The sequence below is a fragment of the Bacillus rossius genome, chromosome 1, assembly GCF_032445375.1.
Source record: "Bacillus rossius redtenbacheri isolate Brsri chromosome 1, Brsri_v3, whole genome shotgun sequence".
Lineage (NCBI taxonomy): Eukaryota > Metazoa > Arthropoda > Insecta > Phasmatodea > Bacillidae > Bacillus > Bacillus rossius.
The window spans coordinates 123,815,983-123,839,039 of record NC_086330.1 but is presented as its reverse complement, the minus strand read 5'-3'; the positions used below and the strand labels follow the sequence as shown (position 1 = coordinate 123,839,039).

General features: G+C 37.0%; 1 protein-coding gene across 2 annotated transcripts in view; it reads right to left on the bottom strand.

Moving 5' to 3' along the window:
* Window positions 1–17,877: 17,877 nt before the first annotated feature.
* The window catches only part of LOC134544687 (sodium/potassium-transporting ATPase subunit beta-2-like), a 59,684-nt gene continuing 54,504 nt past the window's right edge, over window positions 17,878–23,057 (bottom strand). For both annotated transcript variants that reach the window (XM_063388504.1, XM_063388505.1), the window contains exon 7: window positions 17,878–19,021. In XM_063388504.1, the coding sequence (XP_063244574.1) occupies window positions 18,918–19,021 (104 nt within the window). In that variant the 3' untranslated portion in view covers window positions 17,878–18,917. The remainder of the gene's footprint in view (window positions 19,022–23,057) is intronic.

Here is a 23,057-nt window from a genome sequence, read left to right as displayed (position 1 = left end):
TCTTGACCATTAACATAATTTGGAACAGTAAATTGGATTTGGGAATTATATATCTGATTGAGAAGTGTTAACGACGCGTTACCGGACAGATTTGTCATTTCACCTGGCAGCAGTGAATACCTACGGCGGAAGTTTCAGAAGTTATGCGAATTGATGACGTCACCTTTTGGCTGAGGAGTTACGAGTATCTTGAGAACGATTATAACTGGCATTGGCGTACTGTGTTGGCACGCCATTGCCTCGGGGAACTAATCCAGATCTGCAGTGGTGGAAATTGATAGGGGAACGAGTCAACGGCTTGAAAAGCGGACCTTGCAAGTTCGCTACCCATCTGCTCCAGTGAGTCTCGGGACGCGATGCTTGGAGATCTGCTCCAGTGAGTCTTGGGACGCAATACAAGGAGATCTGCTCCAGTGAGTCTCGGGACGCGATGCTTGGAGATCTGCTCCGGCGAGTCTCGGGACGCGATGCTTGGAGATCTGCTCCAGTGAGTCTTGGGACGCAATACAAGGAGATCTGCTCCAGTGAGTCTCGGGACGCAATACAAGGAGATCTGCTGCAGTGAGTCTCGGGACGCGATGCTTGGAGATCTGCTCCAGTGAGTCTTGGGACGCAATACAAGGAGATCTGCTCCAGTGAGTCTCGGGACGCAATACAAGGAGATCTGCTGCAGTGAGTCTCGGGACGCGATGCTTGGAGATCTGCTCCAGTGAGTCTTGGGACGCAATACAAGGAGATCTGCTCCAGTGAGTCTCGGGACGCGATGCTTGGAGATCTGCTCCGGCGAGTCTCGGGACGCGATGCTTGGAGATCTGCTCCAGTGAGTCTTGGGACGCAATACAAGGAGATCTGCTCCAGTGAGTCTCGGGACGCGATGCTTGGAGATCTGCTCCGGCGAGTCTCGGGACGCGATGCTTGGAGATCTGCTCCAGTGAGTCTTGGGACGCAATACAAGGAGATCTGCTCCAGTGAGTCTCGGGACGCAATACAAGGAGATCTGCTGCAGTGAGTCTCGGGACGCGATGCTTGGAGATCTGCTCCAGTGAGTCTTGGGACGCAATACAAGGAGATCTGCTCCAGTGAGTCTCGGGACGCAATACAAGGAGATCTGCTGCAGTGATTCTCCGGACGCGATACTTGGAGATCTGCTCTAGTGAGTCTCGGGACGCGATGCTTGGAGATATGCTCCAGTGAGTCTCGGGACGCGATGCTTGGAGATATGCTCCAGTGAGTCTCGGGACGCGATGCTTGGAGATATGCTCCAGTGAGTCTCGGGACGCGATTCAAGGAGATCTGCTCCAGTGAGTCTCGGGACGCGATTCAAGGAGATCTGCTCTAGTCAGTCTAGATTCGATTATTTCTGTTCCATTTACCAAAAATAAATAAAGTTCACTACAATTGAATCAGTCAGTCGAATAATCAGATTTCTTGTATCCTAGAATTTTCTTTTTGGTTGTAAAAGTGAAATGTAAGATTTGGTGTATTACATAAAACCAATACTAAAAAAAAATTATTTTCGGAAGAGCAGCTTTTTCCACGTCTAGGTGATCGTAAGTAAAGTGTTTATCATTCCGTCCACGAAGTTGCACTCGGTAATCGGTGACCTGCGGATATGTTCAGAACTTTTCGGGCGTACGATTCCATTTCAATGGATATTCACGAAATGTGCGCCCTCACAAAAATTACAGGGCGCACTGCGCAATGTGAAAATTAATAATCAATTGCCTAATTTGTAAGGTTATATGTAATAATGTATCATCTCTTAGAGTTTAGGTGTTCTTACTGGTGAGTGGCGTGTGGTTCGTGTAGCTACCCAACCCAGGGACGCACGCACCCCTGGTTGCAAAAATACTGTTACGAACAAGGCGCGCTAGGTGCCTGGCGGCACCGCACGGCCACTGACGTCACGCGTGCATACCTTCGGGAATTATAGCGGCCAGGCCTCGCCACCCCCCTCCCCCCATCCTTACCCACGCGCCCTCGTTCCTCGGCGCTGTTCTTTATCATTTTGTGGTCTGGGAATTCGGCGTGGAGTGGCGTGGGTATGCGCCGTTATTCTGGATGCTTCGAGCATTGGGTCGGCCCGGGATGACGCGACACATCGCAAACACTCCAGTAGGTTTCAGATAGACTACCAAGGGTATAAAAGCGGTGACGCTGGCCTCCGTGGCTGTCCCGAGAGTTTGTACAGGCGAGTTTAGTGAATTGCAAGTTCGGCGAGGAGGACGAAAGCTACCCCTTTGCGAGCGGCACAGACACAGAGGGACTTTAACCGTGCGTGTGTTACCGAGTAGCGGAAGACTGTGTGTGCGGACAGGTGCTTGGTAAGGGGAGAACCACTGATGAGCCTAGCTCCTGTGAGGAGTGTGAACTGTGGACTGGACAGACATTTAGTCATTTATGAACAGACATTTTTAAGTGCGAGTGATTTGTGAACAGACATTAAGTGTGGTGATTTAATTAGTGATGTAGATATTAGTAATAAATACAACTGTATAAAAATTAATTGGGCTATCCTAATGAACCAGTTTTCCCCACTCGTAACAATGCATAGCCTACATGGATTAAATTATGAAAGCGGACCTAGCATACACATGGTACAATCTTTTCTGTCCCGACTAACTCTTCATCAAAACCATCCTCTGTATCCTGTATTCTCCTACACTACTACACATGGCTTGTTCTCACACCCCATGTTGATGTTATCATTTTTTTTTGTCATTACTTTTATTTAGGCGAGGTTAGTTGTTTGACAGTGATAGTGATAAAGACTATTTGGGAATTGCCAGTGGATTTTAATGCATGATTAAATTTACTATTTTAATACAGCACACAAAATTATTCTTCATCCCATTCATCGAAGTTTGTTCAAATGTTACCTGATGAGATAATGTAGGTAGACCTATCGCTGAGTCGTATATTATATTTGTCTTTAATTAAATCTATATATATATATATATATATATACAAAATTTCATGTAATGTCTTCATAAACATGTTAATTTACTGAATTTAAAAATTTCAAAACCAGAGACATTCCAACTTATATTATTATTTAAGGGTATTTATAATTTGTTTCTTGATACCTTTGATGCATTTGTTGTTCTGTCACAAATATGTTCAACGGACATTCACTTAGTGTAATATATGTTAAAAATATGGGTGGTAAAACAAAAAATTCAAGGGAGGTATCGAGTTCAAATTTTATAAATAGCCCTCAAATAAAAGTAACGACGAAAAAACGATAAAATTTACTTGGTGTATGAGACAGAGCTTTGGCGCATGCTCACTGCACCCTGCATGTCTGTGCCCAGGGTTTTACCTGCTTACTCGCAGGTTTAACCTGGGCCCAATTAACATATTTTTAAAGTACATATAAGATAGTGGTGTTCGTCATGGCTTCAATCGCTGCCATGGCTGGCCAATCCTGCGTGGCTAATCCCAGCATGACCAGGCGTGTAGGCTTCGGCCTGAGACGCACCTAGATCCCTCCCTAAACTGGGCCCTTCCTACATATACACGTAAATTTAGTTAGGTTGAGAAAAACATCAGCGAATCTTAGGCATTATATGTCACCACTTTTAATGCATTACATGTCAGATGAGGGAAAACTAATTTATAAATTACCCCAGGAACTTAAAGAAATTTTAAAATGTCTTATGTAAACGGGGTGTTCTTAACTTTCTACTACATAAATATTTTATACTCCACAGCAGAATATCTTAATGCAAACTAAACTTTGACACTTAAAACCACCTTTTTTAATACTTTCAAATTATCTAGGAATGTATGATCTATTTCACAATCTATATTACTGTTTATGTGTGTGTGCGAGTCTATTTTGTCTGTGTAAGCTATTTCTCTGTCTGTATTGTCGTTTCACCTTTACGTCTATGTAGTTTTATTCGTAACGAAGAACTTATATTTTGCCATGTCCTACATCTGGGTGTGATAACATTTGTATGGCCGAATGGACTAAAACAGTAGAACACGTAGAATTTCGTTTCGGGGGAGGGGGGGTGAATGGAACCTATTTGCCCGCTGATGGCTTTCAAGCTCTTCCCTTTCGTTGGTGGGATATAAATAAATATATATATTTATTTATTTATATATATATATATATATATAGAGAGAGAGAGAGAGAGAGAGAGAGATTTCTTATGATATCCCTCCTCCTTTAGTACGCCCCTGGACTAAAATAGAGTACCTTAACAAGACCTTTTCGTAGCGGACGTAGCGCGCGCGGGCGAAAGCTGCGCAGAAATCTCCGCGGACGCACAGAAGTCCCGTGGCGCGACTGCAGCGCTGCAGCCCGCCGTGTTCGCAAGCGGAAACATTCAGCGTCTTCACTTCCAGCGACGGAAATTGAATGAGTCTGCCAATTCCATACAGATTACAATGGATAAAACCCGCTCGCTTGCGAGGAACAGTTTTTTTTTTCTCGAAAGGAAGCGGAATGGAATGTGATGCAGAGGACTTACTTGCTGCTGGATGCCATTCACAAAAAAATTACATGGTATCTTGGCTGCCACGCGCGTTAGAAATGAAACTTCACAGATAAGAGGGATGGGAAATTGGTAGGTACACAAACATTTGAAACACGAGCACTAAGTGCTAAGTGTGCGAGCGCGTAGGTGTGCGAGTGAGCGAGCAAGTTTGTGAGTGCGCAGGTACGCAAGTACGCGTGCACACAAGTTCATGTTTACAATTGCACAAGTATGCTATCAATGAAATCTTACCAGCAAATACTTTTTCCATCAGTTTTTTTTTTTTTTCGGTGAATAGTTCCATAGCTAAAATATGATAAATTCGTAGTGCAATTTTTGTTACCCCCTTGAGCTTTAAACGTTTTGTTGCGCTCACTTAAAAAATGTTACATACCGTAAACCAGCACGCAATTCGGTGCCATAGAATCTACACTTTTCGAGCCTCTCCCGTTTCAATAATACTTTTGGATACAAAATATTCGTACGACAGACCACGTAAAACTATAGTCTCTCATCCTTAGATTGTAGTGTGCATTTAAATGGCCATTTGCTCTCTCTCTCTTTCCAATTCTCCATTGTTGCATTAGCGCTGCCCTTGTTTCGGTGTTGTCTGGTGTCACATATAGCCTGCGCCGTGGAGAAAAACCATTTGGACACTACTTTTAATGTAATGAAAAGTTTTTAATGTATCTGAAACATTGTATTTTTTTAGGAAAAATTTGTAATGAGAATTTTGAAAATACATTTAGGGCCTATCTGTGGTATTTCATCAGATAATCATTTGATAAAATATTTTTATTTTATTTCTTAAGATACATAATGTATTGACTCTATCTGGGTTTTAACTGTATTATTTTTAATGTTTTATATAACTTAATATTTTTAAAAATAGTTGTTTTGCTAATATTACATAATTTTATGGATAGCCTTGTTAATAATAGTGACAGACTGCTACAAATCTTTTTTCTGTGAAATAATAATTGGTGTTTAGCAATGAATTATTTTTTTCTTTCAGAATGACAATTAATTTATGGTCTCAGAAAAATCAACAAATAGTAAAGTTAAAAAAATTTAAAACTTATAATAAATAACGATGGTATACAAAACAATATTTTGAATGTTAGCTTGCCAGGTAGTATCAATCTGGCGACAGTGTTCGCCATTTACTCTGTTCTGCAATCCAAGCGTGGGACAGATTATGGACTCTTTTATTATATCGCGTCTGCCCCACATACGAGGGATCATAATGTAATAAATTTTCAACACTATGTTAATTGAATAAATTTTTAACGTGTTGCAATATTCTATTTTATGGATTATTTAATAATTGTAATATTTATTAACAAAATTATAGTTTGTACAACAAACATGGAAGCCACACAAATAGATTAAAGGTTGCTTGTTATTCCGGTCGCCTTCAGGTCATCCAATTCGTCTTCGTTCACGCCCTCGCAGTTCGATGGTGTGGTGCTGTTAACTGCAGGCCAAGACATCTCCCGTGGCCCCGGGAGGGTGGGGGGGGAGCCTGCAGTCCACAGGGACGAGAGCAACATACGAAAAGTTTAAAGTTCTCCTATGTTTACCGATCGCTCGTGAAAAAAACACCTTATTGAAAGGATTCATATATTTTACGGTCATAGAGTATTGTTACGAGTAGGAAACTAGGTTCGGAAATTATAGCCCAATTGATGAATTGCAGTTTTATTTATTTCTAATATTTACACTCTTAATTAAATTAAAACGCTTAAAATGTTTCTCCACGAATCAATCACTCCTTCGTCCATTTCACAGTTCACTCTCCCCTGTGGAGCTCGACTCGACGGTGGCTCTCCTTCCACTCGTCCCTTACCTCGCACCTTGGTGCCGACACACTGCCTCGCACTACTCGCTCGACCGTCGCACCAGAACACTCCCGATGCACCAGTCTCCGCACTCGGGGCCCGTCACTCGTCGTCCCGTTATCGCTCGCCAGGAAGTCGCTCGCGCTCTTCCCTTCACTCACTTGGAGGCTGGCGTCACCGCTTTAATACCCCTCAGCACCCCCTTCCCCCCCTTTTGGAAGGGTCTCATACCACTTTGACGTGTCGCGTCATCAGGGTCGATATGACACCCGATATCCCAGAACAATGGCGTCCTAGTTACGGCTTCAGAGGCTGAGGGATAGATGAAACAGCGCTGAGGAAGAAGGAAGCTGGAGGGGAGGGAAGGGGTAGTGAGGACTCCACTTATCCTAAAAGGACGGGCTGGGACCAACCCAGGGGCCGGTCCAACTGACTGCTATGAGGCCCATTGGCCTGTCTCGCAGCCCTGCCTCGTAACAGTACTTTAAATAACGCTAACCGAATCTAACTACCCTTTCATTTTTGTTAGGATAACATAGCCTCACCTAACCTACCCTCCTGTAAAAAAAAAATACTGTTATTTATTACACTGACAGTACCTGACCTTTTACTTCGGTAAACTTCAGAACTGTTAGGACTCTGGTTGAGGCTTTCAACCCTGTGAACGCTTTTGGCTATCCAGTTCCGGTTATACGTCACAGTTCTCGGTTGAAATATACATCAAGTTTCGACGAAGAAGGCCTCGTGGTTCGAATATGCTTGGTCTATACACCTGACATTGGACATTACTTGTTTGAAGGGTGTGCCAAGTATCGACGAAGATGGCCTCTTGGTTCGGGGTCGCTTGACCTACATTCCTGGTCTGGTTGAAAGGTATGCCGAGTATCGATGAAAAATACCTCTTGGTTCGGAGACGCTTGGCCTACACGTCTGATATTGTACATGGCCTGTTTAAAATATCCACCGAGTATCGAAAATACGGCCGCTTGGTTACTGACTATATGACTGACCACCAAATGGACATGCATGGCCAACCTAACACAACATCGTAGGACATACCCAGCCAGTAGATATTAAAAAATTAAACCTTTTTAATAGTAAAACTATCTTTCAATGCTTTTTGTTATCATTATTAAAGTCACAACAATAAATAAAGGTAACTTAAAAAGATGTGAATGCTGGCATTCAAATGAAGAGAAAGCTATTTAAAGGGGCGTGTAAAATATATTCAAGTAGTTCCACAAAATTCTCACAGATCGCAGTTTCGTAGCTGTCAATCACAGAGGAGTACCTCTCGCCACTGTATCTGAGACAGCCAACCACCAGCCTGTGTGAAGCCGGAATCCCAATAGCGAGTCGCGTCCGTTAGACGCTCTTCCGACGCCTGTCCGTCATCCTTTCGTCCGTCAGCCGTCGAGTGATTTATAACTGTCCGTTCATCCATCATAATATGTTCCCTTATACATGCTGTCAACTGTTGAGTAAACTTAGATTTGGGAGAAAATATCTATTGTATACTAATTAGATTAGTTTGACAATCAAGTGAGCTCTGCACTTATAACTCATTAAACATAATATTTTTCATGTGGTATTTATTTCAACATTTTAAGAATTACCATACGTAATTAATTACACTTCTGATAATCCAACGATTTTCGTTTCAAAATCCAACCTTCAGAACGAGTTCTAACACAATTAAAATAATAATTATGTAAGCATATAAAGAATTAAAATAACTTCAAATACTTCTAATAGGTTCAGCTAAAATTCGACACGGAAAATCCTTGCAGGCATTTTGAGGTTACAATTAAATCCGCCCGCCCATTAAAAGTATGAAGTTACCAAGCTTTTGGCGAAAGGGCAGATGGAATTTTTCGGCCCATATGATTGGCTGCCGGTTATGTAATTGACGGACGGATGAAGAACGGGTGGAGGTGACAGACTATTGTAATTCCGGCTTGACTCTCAAGAGATTAAACTACGCGCACATCGTTTACTGGCTTAGAAAAAGCGCTTCTTGCGAACATCTGCCGCTGGTAAAGTGTTTTCGAGGGTAGTTCATATTTGTTTTATTAAATAAATGACTGTCAATGAAATTAAAGAAAACTATATTAATCAACAAGTGAACTACAAAAGTGAATTTCCTTCTTAATTTACTATTTTGGTATTGAAAGTATTCTCAAGATGATTTGCCGACATCAGCACACTTTTTTTTTAATTTTTTTACATTATCAAAAATAAAAAATATATCATGGTTGAATCTTAAGGACATTTCAAAATTTTTAATATTCAGGAGTCAAAAACAAGAACAGGAAATCGAGAGTCCAGCTGGTTCAGTAATATTACAAATTCTCACTCAAAATCACCAACGGTGATGGAAGTAGGGACCTATGCCTGGATGGATGGAAAAATAAACATGAAAATTACCATATGATAATGATTATTTGAGAGATATACATAAAACCCTAAACAGAAGAACCACCTATTAATGAATCAAATATAGTGCTACAAAGATTTTCACGTGAAAACCTCAAATACTGGGTTGCTTGGAGGTAATTCTGAACGAAAGACACGTTTTCGTAAAAAAAAATTAATAATAATAATAATAATTTAAAATACGAAATATTTTTTAACCTATGAAAAATTTTCAAATTATGCTCTAAGAGGATGTTGTAATACTTCAAGTAGTTTAACGAGTAGTAAGATAAGGTTAATTAAATTAATAATAGCCTCAAACTGTGAGCATGTTTGGTTAGGTTATATTAACTACATTGAAATATATTGTAAAACATGTAAACGTGTGAATACGTAAGCTTACCAACATTAAAAATACCGTGAAATCATGTGAAGTGTGAGTTAGGTTAGCTGCATTTAAAATATTTCTGAAACTGTTAGAATGGTATGCTAGTTTAGGTTAGCTACATTACAAATACTGCAAAATATTAAGGATGGTTTGTTAGGTTCAGTTATCAATGTTTTAAATTGGTAATTCCTAACCAACTAATCAAATTAATTTACTATATTTTTAATTTAGTAAACCTAACCAAAATGTCCAAACTATTTTAAATATAGCTAAATATTTCAACTCACATTACTCACAATATCGCGTATTTGTAATATATAAACCTAACTAATCAATTATTAAAATGGCAAACTACTAGTAAACTACCTACTTGAAGTGTTACAGTGTTTATTTAGAGATGTGTTCTAAAACCAGTCATAAACAAAAGTGAGAAAAAAATACATTTTGGGATTTTAATTTTTTGGAAAAGTTTCTCTTCTTCAGAATTCCCTGGTTGGAAATGCACTGCAAACAAAAAATATTCCTTTCGGCACAGCCTACAGGCGTAAGTACCTATTTCTTCTGGAAATATTTTTGAAACTTCTATAAAATTCTGGAATATTTATAGAACTTTATGTACATAAAATATTTATGTACTCCAATACTACAAAATGATCGATTAAACATTTCTCATTTCCATGCAGCGAAAATATTAAAAATGTTTTTAACTAAATGCATCCAGAATTTGATAGCTTAGAATTAATTACATACTATGCCAACTAAGGTAATTATTCAATTTTTTTACATTCAAAAACTATATGTCATCCCTTGCGCTAATAACGTGGCCGTATAAAAATTTGCCTTGCATCAAGGTTTAAAATAAATTCTAACTGATTTGATACTAAGAAAGTTTTTATTTTATTAAATTTGAATCCCAGTTTTTACGGTAATAAGTCGCCTCATCAATAAATGTTTCAGCCAAAGTTTTAAATAAAGTTTAGGATTCATACAATATGTTATAACAGATTTCAAAGCATACTTTCAAAGCTTGTTATTTATACCCCTTGTAGTAATGGTTGGTTAGATAAAAATTTATTTTAACAATAGTTTTAGACAATATTTAGAAAGTTAAACAAAAATAAGAATGGATTCGATAGCGTACATGGTACTGAAGTTTTATTTATTTTCTTATTCAAACCCCAGGTTTTTCTTATTCTTTGCAATCGTTTCAGATAAAAGTTTTAGAAATTTAATTACAATATTTACAAACTATTTGAACGGATTTGATAGTGTGTCTACTAAGGGAGTTATAATTTTTTTGTTATTCAATCTCTGTTCATTTCACACATTGCAGTCATGGTAGGTCGTATAAAAAATTATTTCAGATAGAAGTTGTTAATAATAATTCATGGTTTTGCAAAAAAAAATTATAACGAATTGATAGTTTACATGGGATGGAAATTATGGATTTATTTTTAATTCTCTCCCTGATTATTTAAAAAACCCTGCATCAAAGGCTCATCTTATCAAAACATGTTTTAGATAAAAGTTTTAGATAAAAATTATAAGATTTACAAAAAATTTGAACGGATTTATTGATGTTATTACAAAGCTAGTTATGAAATTATTTTTGTATTTTAACCCTCTTTATCCACCCTTTGCCTCAATGGTTAGTTGTATCAACGATTGTTCCAGGCAAAAGTTTTAGATAATATTTATAAGTTTTACAAAAATTTGAACGGATTCAGTATTTAATTACTAAGGGAGTTATTACTTTTTTTGTCCTTCAACCCCTTTTATTCTTCACCCTTTGCAGTTGGTCGTATAAAAATTATTTCAAGCGAAAGTTGTAGATAATAATTTATGGTTTTTCAATTAGAATGTATTAAATATTGTACATGGTACGGATAATATGAATTTTTTTTAATCTGGCCCTGTATTTTAATCTAGTTTCATCAAAAAATGGTTGAGACATTTTTTTAGATAAAATTGTACCATTTACAAATTATTGCACGGATTAGATAGTTTGCTTACTAAGGGAGTTATGAATTGTTTGTCCTCCAACCCTTATTTTTTCCACACTTTGCAGTTATGGTTAGTCGTATAAAAAATGTAGTTAAACAAAAGTTTTTAGTATTATCAAACGAATGCAATATCCATCATAGTAGGTACACAGGCCAAGCATGGTTTTGGTGCCGGTGTATTTGTAACTGATTTCATGTGAATTTGGTGCCCTGAATTCAAATGTGACATTATTTTTTGCCTAGGAGGTCAATTTTTTAAGATATGACGTTTTATTGAAATGAAAGTTTTACGTTATTTTAGGTTAAATCCAAGAATCAAAACTAAAAATTAAACATGAAATTATTATTAAATTACACAAATAATATTATAGTATACAAATATTATTAGTTTATACTAATATTATTATATATACAAAGATAGTACCAAGTCATCGATGTAACCAACTAGTCACTCAACACTTTAAAAACTTTTTTTCCGTGAACTTATTTAAAATATCTTGGAACAGTCTCTTTTTAAACTCCAGCAATAATCATGTGCGTATCCCATCTTCCTTGATATAAGTCCTCCATAATTGTAATATCTTGATGAAATCTTAAACTTTGCTCCTCACTGCTGTCTCCTAAATTTCAGGAAAACGTTCGAGGTGGCTGTGTAAATACTGCAACTTAATACTCATGTTGCACCCAATGGATTTGACATTTTTAAGCATATCATTTACCAGATCAACATGGTTTTCTGTTTTTCGTTGGCCAAGAAAATTTCCAACAACTGCAACAAAGGCAGTCCAGGATTTTTGCTCATCCTCATTCATGGCTTGGTCCTTAATGGATTTTCTTATTTCTGGGCCGTTATAATTTCCTGCTTTAAATTTTTTTCCGTACTCTAGTGGGCCATTTTTCTCCTATAAATGCATAGCATGATTCTTCCTTAACAAGAGCCTTTACGAACTGTTTCATAAGGCCCAGCTTGATATGCAGTGGAGGAAATGTGATTTTCTCTCTTTCAACCAAGGGTTCCTTAATAAAGTTTTTTTTCCTCCAACGAACATATATTATCTCTTAGGCCATTCTTGTCTAAACCAGTGGTGTGTATTGTCTCTGCTATCCCATAGGTACAAGAAACAAAGATATTTGAAGTGGCCACTTTGCTTTCCGAGGAGAAAGTTTACAATTTTTAAGTCTACACAAATTACCCATTGATGTTCACGATAACTTATCTGCTCCAATACCAAATCTATGGTGCTATATTTTTCTTTCATTTTCGTTGAGTGAGCAATTGGTTTTGAACCATATTTGTTCCCATTGTGTATAAAAACACATTACAAGTTTAGCTTATCTCAAAATGTAATTTCAAATTTAGATTCAGCGCCCCAAATATACCTAAAATCAGTTCCCAATCCTAGGCACTAAAATATATTTTTTTCTTGTTTACCTGTGTTATATGAGTTATAGCGATTTAACTATTTTTCAAAAAAAATCCCCATGTCTACTTCTTTGGTCGGATATTACCCATTATCGAATTCGACCGAAGACATACACTCAGCTGGCATTAGTAATAGTCAACGGATAAGGTACCAGCCTTTTGAGCCGAAACTGGATTGACCACTTGGCAATTTGGGTGCAATTAGGTATAGCCAGGATGGTATCAGTATCAAATATGTTTGACAGTGCAGAGTTGCGGCATAAGTGGGACTATTCCTGGCAGTGAAATTTCATACAAAGCTACACCAGTGCTCCAGAAAAGTCGTCCAGTAACTTTTCACTGCGCGACAAGGTGAGTGAAGAAATAAACAGTTTGGTAGAGTGAAGATTTCATGAAACTAGTTTGTTTTTTTTTTTGCCTTGGGCAACGTGCATAATGTCCATTCGGATAGCAAGTGGCATGGATAATATGTATGGATTACAAAGGCATTTTCAATCAAATGTGTAACACTAGTGGGTATTCTCCACCAAATATAAATGAAGGGTTTACTATCCTTACCAAGCTATATTTGGAGGTGGGGTACTTATGAGAGTCTATTGATAAAAACAGCTTTGCAAGTATTGGTGGTAAATATGATGAAAAGGTTGTCCGAAATTTAATATATGTCAATCAAAGTAATTTATTGGCTTTGTCATTTTCCACCAGCTAATGGAAACTTTGTTAGTGGAGATTGCAGGGATAGGTTTAGCGGATGATATATATATGAGATATAGAAAGAAATTATAAAAAAAATTAGAAGAGAGTTCATGAAGTTTTTGAGGCTAAACATATCCGAGTGTTTGTTTGTTGTTCAATTAATGGCAAGGGGGTACATTAAAACCACAGGAAAATTGGAGAAAGTTAGCAGGGCACTGCAGCAACAATCATGGAAATAAATTCTGTCTTTCTTAGGCATTCTGAACTAGGGAGATTTTATTAAATAAAGCGTCATTATTGGAACTACTTTATAAGCAGTTAGGTCAAATAACACCATTAAAAAGTATACAAGTGCATTCTCAGGCATTCTGGAAAACTAAAGGTTTGATGGAGTCTGATCAAGTGTTTACACAATATGACCCAGCAGATGCTTTAACTCCAGTGTGACGCCTCAAAATATGGAGTCGGAGCAACTTTGGCAATTGGCATCAGAGGCAATCTACCAAGGTTGTTAATTATAGGTATGTGAAAATTGTTAATTTAATAATATTATGAATGTATACCTTGTTTTGCAGCATTGGACACTTATAAAATTATGATTACGTTCTGAATTAGCATGTCTGCCTTTGTAACAAGGCCTGAAGTACTCCGCAGGTCACTGCATGTTGAGGCAGAAAGACAGCCCCTAGAGGCGTGCGTCCACTAGAAGTCAGCCACCAGCGGGGCTAGCTGCGCTCATGCACCACGGAGACCCTCGCTGTGTGCCACATCTTCATCATCGCCACCGAGTGAGTGTACCATCATCCTTCACCGGCTGCGCGTCTAGTCTCACACGCACCCAGAGCCGTCAAGAGAAACTAAGGGCCCAGGAGCAAACAAAATGGTCAGACCTCCTCCTTACTACTTAATGTATAATTTTTCAAACTCTGAAATTTAAAAAAAAAATGTAAAGACTCTAAACTTTACATGGCCATAACTGTTAGTGTGAACTATGTGCATTGCATCACTTGAATATTAGTAATAAATTTATAATATCGTACATACATCATAGCAAATTCGTGTATTAAATCCATTTCTAAACTCAAATGAGCCCCCCTAATGCCCGAGCACCATAAATTCTCCCATCTTTATCAACCAAGACTCTAGAGACACAACTGTCACTACCAGAGACAGAGAGACAACATTCATCGCCCGCATTAGGATTTTAGATGAGGACGGGACCAGAGCAGCAAGAAAGCAATGAAGACCAACAAGATAAACAAACGTGCCAAATATAAGGCTTAATTAAACGGCTATGAACAATTCCACCTAAAATAATTTGAATCACATGTATTTAAAAAGGGGGCGATAATGTTATACTGTCTGAAGATTTTTTACTGTGTACATAGTTGTTTTATAATGTTAAATCGCTCATGGATATCAGGAATTAACTGTTCCTCTTTTTGTCTGTGGCTGAATAGAGTGCCTTTAAGGTTTAAATTATGTTAAACTTTAGACAGTATTAAATATGACCCCCTTTTAAAAACTTACAATTCATTATTTTAGGTAGGCTTGTTCATTTTTAATTATGCCTGATGTATGGCATGCTTGTTTAAATGCTTGTTTTCACTGCTATATTGCTGCTCTGGTCCCTCTCAGTTTTTCAAACAGGTGAATGTGGTCCTCTGGAGAAGGTACTGTCTGCTGTGTCTGTGGTAAATGCAGTGTCAATTTAATCTTATGAGGGGGCCGAGGATAAAATGTTCTTGTTTTAACAAATGTTACAATACAAAAATTGGTTACAATATTTTATTGAGAATTTTCCTTCGTTAAATCATGGATCACATATTAAAAGAATTTTAAAAACTAAGATTATTACATATTGTGAGTAAGTATAAAGTATTAATTTGGTGTAATCATTCCTACAATGAATTAAAAACTCAATGCCAAAGACTTCACAAGAAAAACTATTTGTAGCAGCTAGTCATTATAAGACTCAAATATTACATTAAACATTAAAATATCTGAAACGAAACCAAATTTCGAAAATAATAAGAGTAGTAAAATGCCTTGAATTAAAAACTGTTGAATCAAGATGACGTCGGTTCATATACTATTTAAATCTTTACACACTATGATTCTTTATTTAAAACTAAACAGCTAAAAAAACTGTTAAACTTTCGCTTTTAACACATTCCAATATGTTGTGTCATAGTTGGAGGTTATGACGACAGCGAAAACGTCACTAGTGCCAGCATGTTAGTTTGACAAGTTGGGTGACTTTGTTTTCCATCAAATATTTTGCATATAGAACTGGTTCTTAAGTATATTGAGGGTAATAAGTTGTTATGAATGTGACCAACTAAAATAATGTTAATATGAATGTCGTATGCGAAATAATTTTATGTGTAAAAAGAAAATTATGTTTCTATAACTTTAAAAATCACTGAACATTACATTTATAGATTACTATTTGTTTGAAGAGACTGTGGTGTATGGCCTGAGAGGTGGCGCTTCCTAACGCATAAAAACGTAAGTACAAGAGAAGGGGTGTAGCAACAGGTAGCGTGGTGCTGCAGAGAGACGGGAGCAACAAGATGGCGGGCGACACTAGGACACTCAGCACAGAACTGGGTTCGTGGAACAGCCGGGGGGGGGAGGGGGAGGGGCGGAAGAGCTCTGGCTGCGCTACGCCGGCTGCGTTCAGGCACGGCTACGCCGGAGTAGCGGGCGTGCCTAATCGTACCGGAGGAAGGCACGGTGGCGTGACTGGAAGCGCTGTGCCTGCACGGGTCGCCTGAGGCTGTGCGTGAGGACAGGCGGGGGAAATGTTACCTGCTGCTAACCCAGTGTGGGACAGTGCAGCGTGTCCGGCCGCTCAGCGCTGAGGCATCAGCCGGGTACTACCGACTGGTTAAAGTTTAAATTGGGAGGTCACCCATAAGAAACAGTAGAAAAATATTAAAATCTGAGCCACTTAATGCTCGTCAATCGCTTGAATAGATGAAAAGGGCAAAACTGTGCCGAGAAGTCTCTGATTTGCAGCACACCTGGAACGAGGCATAACCGCTTAACCTGGACAAACTCCGCATTGTCTCGCAGGTGGTCATTTAGCATGCAGCTGTGGCCTCGAGGACGATGTGTGAAGGCGCTGTCACACTGTCAAACTTTCGCTTCGAACACCTTCCAGTATGTTGTGTCAAATAAAGTTGGAGGGTCGTGACGTCACCGAACACGTCACTAGCGCAACAATGTTCGTTTGACAAGTTGGACGACTTTAGTTTCCATCAAATAGTTTGCATATAGGATAAGTTCTAAAATATGTTGAATGTTGGATGCGATCTGCCGATCAAAATCGTGCCTAGAGAAAACGGAAATAACATACGTTTCTATAATATCAATTCTTTAAAATGGCGAAGAACATATGGGCGTTCAAAGAGGTTATAAAAGTTAAATAACTAAAATTACGTTAATATTGATGTATGCAAAATAAGCTTATGTATAAAAATGATATTATTTTCTATATCTTTAAAAAAATCACCGAAAATATATTTCATTGTGTAATGAATATTACTGTGAATTAAATTAATACATGTTCAAAAAAATTAAATGCACAAATGCAATAACATGTTCAAAAATTCCATCCAACACTGTGATGCATTATATAATTTCAAAATTGAGATTAAACCTGAAAATTATTATGTATCTCAGACCCAAAATAAAACTCTGATGGTGTAATATGATTCAAAACATATTTGAGGTTATCTGTCCAAATTAATTTGATGGAGGGAAGCCATTTTCCGTCCATTATTTCCCTCCCAACTATATTATCAAATATACTGGAGACAAACATTTCACACTGTGACAGGGTATTAACACCCCTGTCTAGTGTACGTCTTTTATAAAGAACTTTCTAACGGGCTGTGAGTAGGTTATTTTTACATCTACACTGATTGTGATATAAATAAAACTAACCACAATGTACACGTCTGAATACTTAAACTAAAAGATGAGCTAATTCCAGAATTTTTATTGCTCTTTTAAGTAAATTTTACAACAAATATAATCACACTCATAAGCAAACAAATAGTTAATTAGTTTTTTTTTAGAATGTAAAATTGACTATAAATAAAATTAACATTTCAAATGTTATTCTTTATGAAATACAAATTGTAAGTTTTCACTTTAAATATACTAATGTACCACTTGAAATTTTTTAGTAGCAATATTCTCTGTTTTAATGCAATAATATCTGTATGTTATTTAAGAAACATTATTTGCACCGTGTTACTCTCGTTAACAAACTCGTTTAACACTTTTTTGTTAACTATATTAATTCTTTAGAAGTTTATCAATATTTGTGAAATATTTTTTTTAATTGTAAGAGAAACTGGATAGTTTACTCAGCTTTCAAGCTTTAATATTTTTGATAAATTTTAAAATATTATAAACAAACTGTGTCTTTACCACCGAGTTAATATACAGTATAAGTTTGTTTGCTTTTAACTGATTGAAAATTCATAAATTGTATCAAATTTCACTTAACAAGTAATTTTTTTAACTTAATAAATTATATATTAGATAATTATATGTATGTAATGATTTTAAGTAAGAAAAAAATATTTAAAAAATATAACACACATAATTCTATCAACATTTTATGTATTACCATTAAATAATACAGTTCTTGAATATTTACATATATATTTTACTTAAGTTAATAACAAATATATGCACTTTTATATAGGTAACTGACCAGACTTAAGGAAATCATGTGACTCCAATCAGGGGCGCAACAACTAAATTTCCAAAGGGGAGGGGGGGGCAATATATACCTTTATACCAATCATCTATCCCCCCTATTGAAGCGGGGGGTCCGGGGGTCCTCCCCAGGGAAAATTTGTATTTCAAGGTGGAAAATGGTGTTATTTAAGCAGTTTTATTATCTACAAATTGATTACACAGCACTTTCTTTGCCCCCGTTTGCCCCCACTTCAAGGTTTCAGAGGGGGGGGGGGGGGCAAAATACCCTTGCCCCTGACTCCAATATGTTATACCTTTGAGCTTACAAAAACATAAATCATGGTAAGAATTCTTAATAATTTATCTACTTTAAACCTGGCAGTGCTCTTTTGAGATAAAATATCAATGCGGTTTAAAAATTGCCGGATGCAATTATCTATTCGCGAGACAATGGTTGGGAAGACCAACCATTGACATTTAACTCCATGCTAGTTACACTCGAAAGCATACACACACAAAAAAAGTATCACAAATAAAAAGTAATAACAAATAACAAGGGGCAGGCATTTTTCGCGAGAAAAAAAAATTCTGATCTCTCATCCAAGCAGTTTCATTATTGTTATTTGGCCGGGCCATTCAGGACATGTTTGCCTTCCGCGCCGGATGGCTGTGATTGGTGAGCTGACAGCAGACAAGAACCTTAAATAAACCCAGCCAACCACAACACCCAAACAATGCTGCGGTGTTTTAACACACAGCTGCTCTCCACATATTTTCAAGAAGAAGGGAAAAAAACATGCCCCTACAAATAACCCAGTGAGTGAAAGCCGTCAAGCTGCAGACATTTGTTTCTAAATGTATTAACTGTTATTTACTCAAACACGGTAAGTACTACACTGCGCTATGTGGATGGTCGATGAAAGCTTGTTATCGTTTTATCGACTAATCGACCATGAGCTCGAAGTGCACGGAGCCTCTTCTCTCCGCGCGGTCGTGGTGTATGTTGCGGGCCCAGGCCTTGCACTCGATGTTGATGAGCACCCCAGCTGGAAAAACAACATCGAACCGTTATTGCGGGTAAAAAAAATGGCGGCGCTCGTGCCGACTTGAAGGTTGGTTTACTATTGAAAACTAAGGATTGAAAATTACAATAAATTATTTTTTTGTAAATGAAACATAAACATCCATGTAAAATTAAATATATGAATACATTCGTACATTTACATGAAAACAACTGTATCACTACAAAATAGTGTTCGCAGTAATAGTGGGTTCGGATTCTTACCCAGACATTTATGCTCTGTGTTGTGCCATTATCTCCAATAGTTAAAGTTATTTGTAAACTGTTCTCTCGATAGCTTTCCAGTATTATCTAACTGCTCACATAACAAGCATGAAAATATTATATTTTCTTTTGCATGGTTAAAAAAATATTATGCTTGAATGAAACGTCAATTAAAATATAAAATCATGCACCAATTTTCAATGAAGTACTCAGTTTAATATATAAAAAACTTATTTCATGTGTGCAAAAATAATCATAGCCATGTGTTGTACAAAGATACATATATTTCTTGTAGGATCACAAACTATTTCTTGGAAACTAGTTTACAACGGAATCTTTTGTAGAAATACAGAAAAAAATTCTGTGTAGTCGTTTGCTAAGATATGACTATATGTATTCAAAGGTATAGGTCTACGACTGTTGTGTACATATGGTAACTGGTCGTGTGCGAATCAGCAGTTGACTTAAGAATCAACAGAGATGGTTATATTTTATCTTATTTTTTCCTTAATAATTATGGGAAGCACCAATCAGAGCACAGTATAATGTGTTGGCACGAAATCATGTTTCCTCGGGAAAAACAGGTTATGATGTAGTGCGAATGTAGTAGGATATACAAAATTATTACCATGTTGTCAAGATACGATAAGATAGCAAGAAGAAAAATGAACAAAATATTAATAAAAGCTCTGATTCGAAGTTTTATTGATTTCGAGAATTGTTTATTCTGGCGTGTTTCTAGTTAATGTTTTCATAATATAAGAGTTTTTTAAACTTTAATCACAATTCATGCATTTTTTTAACTCTACCAGCATTTTATGTTGGCTTGGAATAGATTATATTAGCATTACCTCAGGAAATAGTATTTATATATTATTGTTAAATATTTGTAAATATTTGTGCATAAATCTAGGTTACGAGCTGAAAGGCTGCAATTTTTAGGTTCAATGGTAGCCGTATCATTGGTATTTAAAGTAGGTACATTTGTTACATAATCAATGTCACTATGGGTAAAAATGTTACATTGAACAAATTATCACTCAGCAGCAATTTCTAACCGAAATGCACTTCAAAATGCAGACGATGCCTACAAATACAAAATTTCAGCTTATATAACATGGCTGCATTCTCTTCCGGTTTTTATTGGCTAGAAATAACGATCACTAATTCAATCATAAACTGGCAATTCGCAGTGATTATTACTTACCTTAATTCTTAATGTTTTCAATCGTAGACCCACCTTTAAGGGTGTATCTCACACGTCATGTTTGTCGTGTATTTTCCTTAACATTACAATTATTTGAAGAGTTTTCCTGTAAATTTATTATGATAGCTTTCTTGGATTTAATTTTTCATCATATTAAATTGTATCAACTATATATTACCTAATAGCTAGAAAATAACGTTTATTAAATATCGTGTGATAAAATGTTTGATCCAACCACAATTTCAAGAGAGCTATTGGAATAAGTTAAGTAATAGTAATGGCAAGAAAATAAAATAACCAACTAAGTGTTTGATCATTACAACGATACAACTCAATCACTAAGAAACTTAGCCAAAAAAATTGGAAGAGGCCCCAAAACGTTTTATACGTTTAATGTTTGTTATAGTAATGTAACATACAAAATTCTAATCAAAACCATTATGTAATTACATTAAAATTTCTGAAAATTATTTTTATTACAATTCTATATCCACTTATTAAAACTTAAAACTTTGTTGCGTCTCGAATTATTATTTTAAAAAACACAGACAGACTCGTTACACAGAAACAGACTAATATAACAATGCATGATGAAAACAATACTGTACTATTATTTTAAAAACAAACAGTTCACTTCATATAAGAAAATAGTGGTAACTAAACGTTTGTATTTTGTAGAAAGAGTGAATAAGTGTACCCACTTACTACGGTTTCTAAAAATATACTTTTCCTCCAGAAATAATAGTATGAAAATTAGTCTAGTAAATAAAGAAAATATTTTTAAAACGTATTACATAAGTTAATTGCATGCTGTTATATGTTCTTTTAAAACATTAAATATTTTGAATTGTGATTTGGAAAGCTTGATTCTGGTGTAAACAATAATCCTACCTTAGCAGATGTAAGTTTTGAAATGTTGAGCCGTAACAAATTTTAGTTCTTAGTTTAGTTATAAAATAACAATTTATATATTTCCACGGAAAAAAAGTGTTTCGCCCATACGTCTATACACATGGCCACTTTTTTTTTTAATGAGGTCAGCAGAACAATAGTGGTGGAGGAACGAGGGTCGATGGTCGACAGTGTTTCTAATTTCCTTGGCCATAACGAGTCTTTCCAACCTACTTGTTTTCCAACCACATCTGTTTGTTTTGTATGACTGTTTTATTTTAATTCCTAATGGGATAACCAGTCTGTTTTAAAGTGGTGTCTTATTACTTTAATGTGTTAAATAAAATATCCCCAAGTTTGTGTTTTATGAATTTTCTGAAGTTATGCATGATATAAGAAGAGATATTGACGTGCTAAGTGTGCGAAGGAGATAAAAATAAATAGATGAAACTTATTCTTATATTGCAGCATAAAGTTCAAATATTAGAAGTTGGAAAACTCATGTGACGTACATTTTACGAATTAGCTGTGATTAAATCGGTTTTTTGTGCTTACTGCCTTTAGTAATGCACGGGAAGAATAGAATATATGCATACGATCAGTTACGTAAAATTTAAGTACAAACTAACATGTTTGTGCCTCCTGAAACCATTGTATTTGGAATTGCGGCAACCCGCAGTGCAGGCAAGTGAAACGGGAAGCCCGCACACAGGGGCTGGTCTTCACACGTCTGACCTCCCTCTCCTTGTCACCTGAGGTTGCCGGCGAGTAGCTATCCCTGCCCGGCGTGTGACACGCGAAGATGGCTTCAGCTTCGTCGTGGGGCCTGGGATGCTGCGATCAATTTCCCCTGTGTGCAGGCTTCCCGCTTCACTCGTCTGCGCTGCGAGTGGCGCACTTCCTGGCGCGTGACTCGTCTGCTCGCCTCGGCGATCCGAGAGACTGGCTGCTGTTATTACTGACTGCTGTTTGCTGGACTGTCTTTGGAGATGTTGCCGCGGCCGCTTTGTGGTTGACTACGAACGGTCTGTTGTCAAGCTGACGACGAGGAACCCAAGACTGCCGTTGTTAACTGGTTTAATTCCCAGGCGGCGAATGTCCATGCAGAGGGGTAAAGAAACTGGTGCGGCGTTACGAAAAGTGCTTAGAACTGAATGATGATTATGTAGAAAATTTGAAATAGATATGTAGTAAACTATAACTGCCAATAAAAACCTTTTTTTACGAGTTTATTTGCTTTAATGACCAAACGGACCTTACTTTGTTAATATCTCTCCTATTTCAAATATAACTATATATGCTCCTGCTGAGTTTTAATATCCACGCTTATTTTGTAGCAGATTCTCTTAGTAACTATTGGGATTTCAGTAGGTCTAGGCTTCGTTTTGAAACATTTTTTCCCAGACCATTTTTATGGAAAAACAAAATGTGTAATACCAAAAACAAATTTTAACTCTTGATGTCTTAAGCGGCCCACCTGGTTTGAATATATTTGTGTTAGTGAAACGGTTGATGAGTTCGACGTTCGCTGGTGCTTCTAGCACTGTATCGCCTCTCAGGCTGTGGACTGACGCGCCGTCTTCTCGTCGAGCATAGGGCAACTGTGAGATTTGAGCGGTAACCATAACTTTACATGACGGAGAAATGAAGATAAAGGCGTAACGAAAGTATCTTGAGTGTTTAAAGTACCTGTACTAGA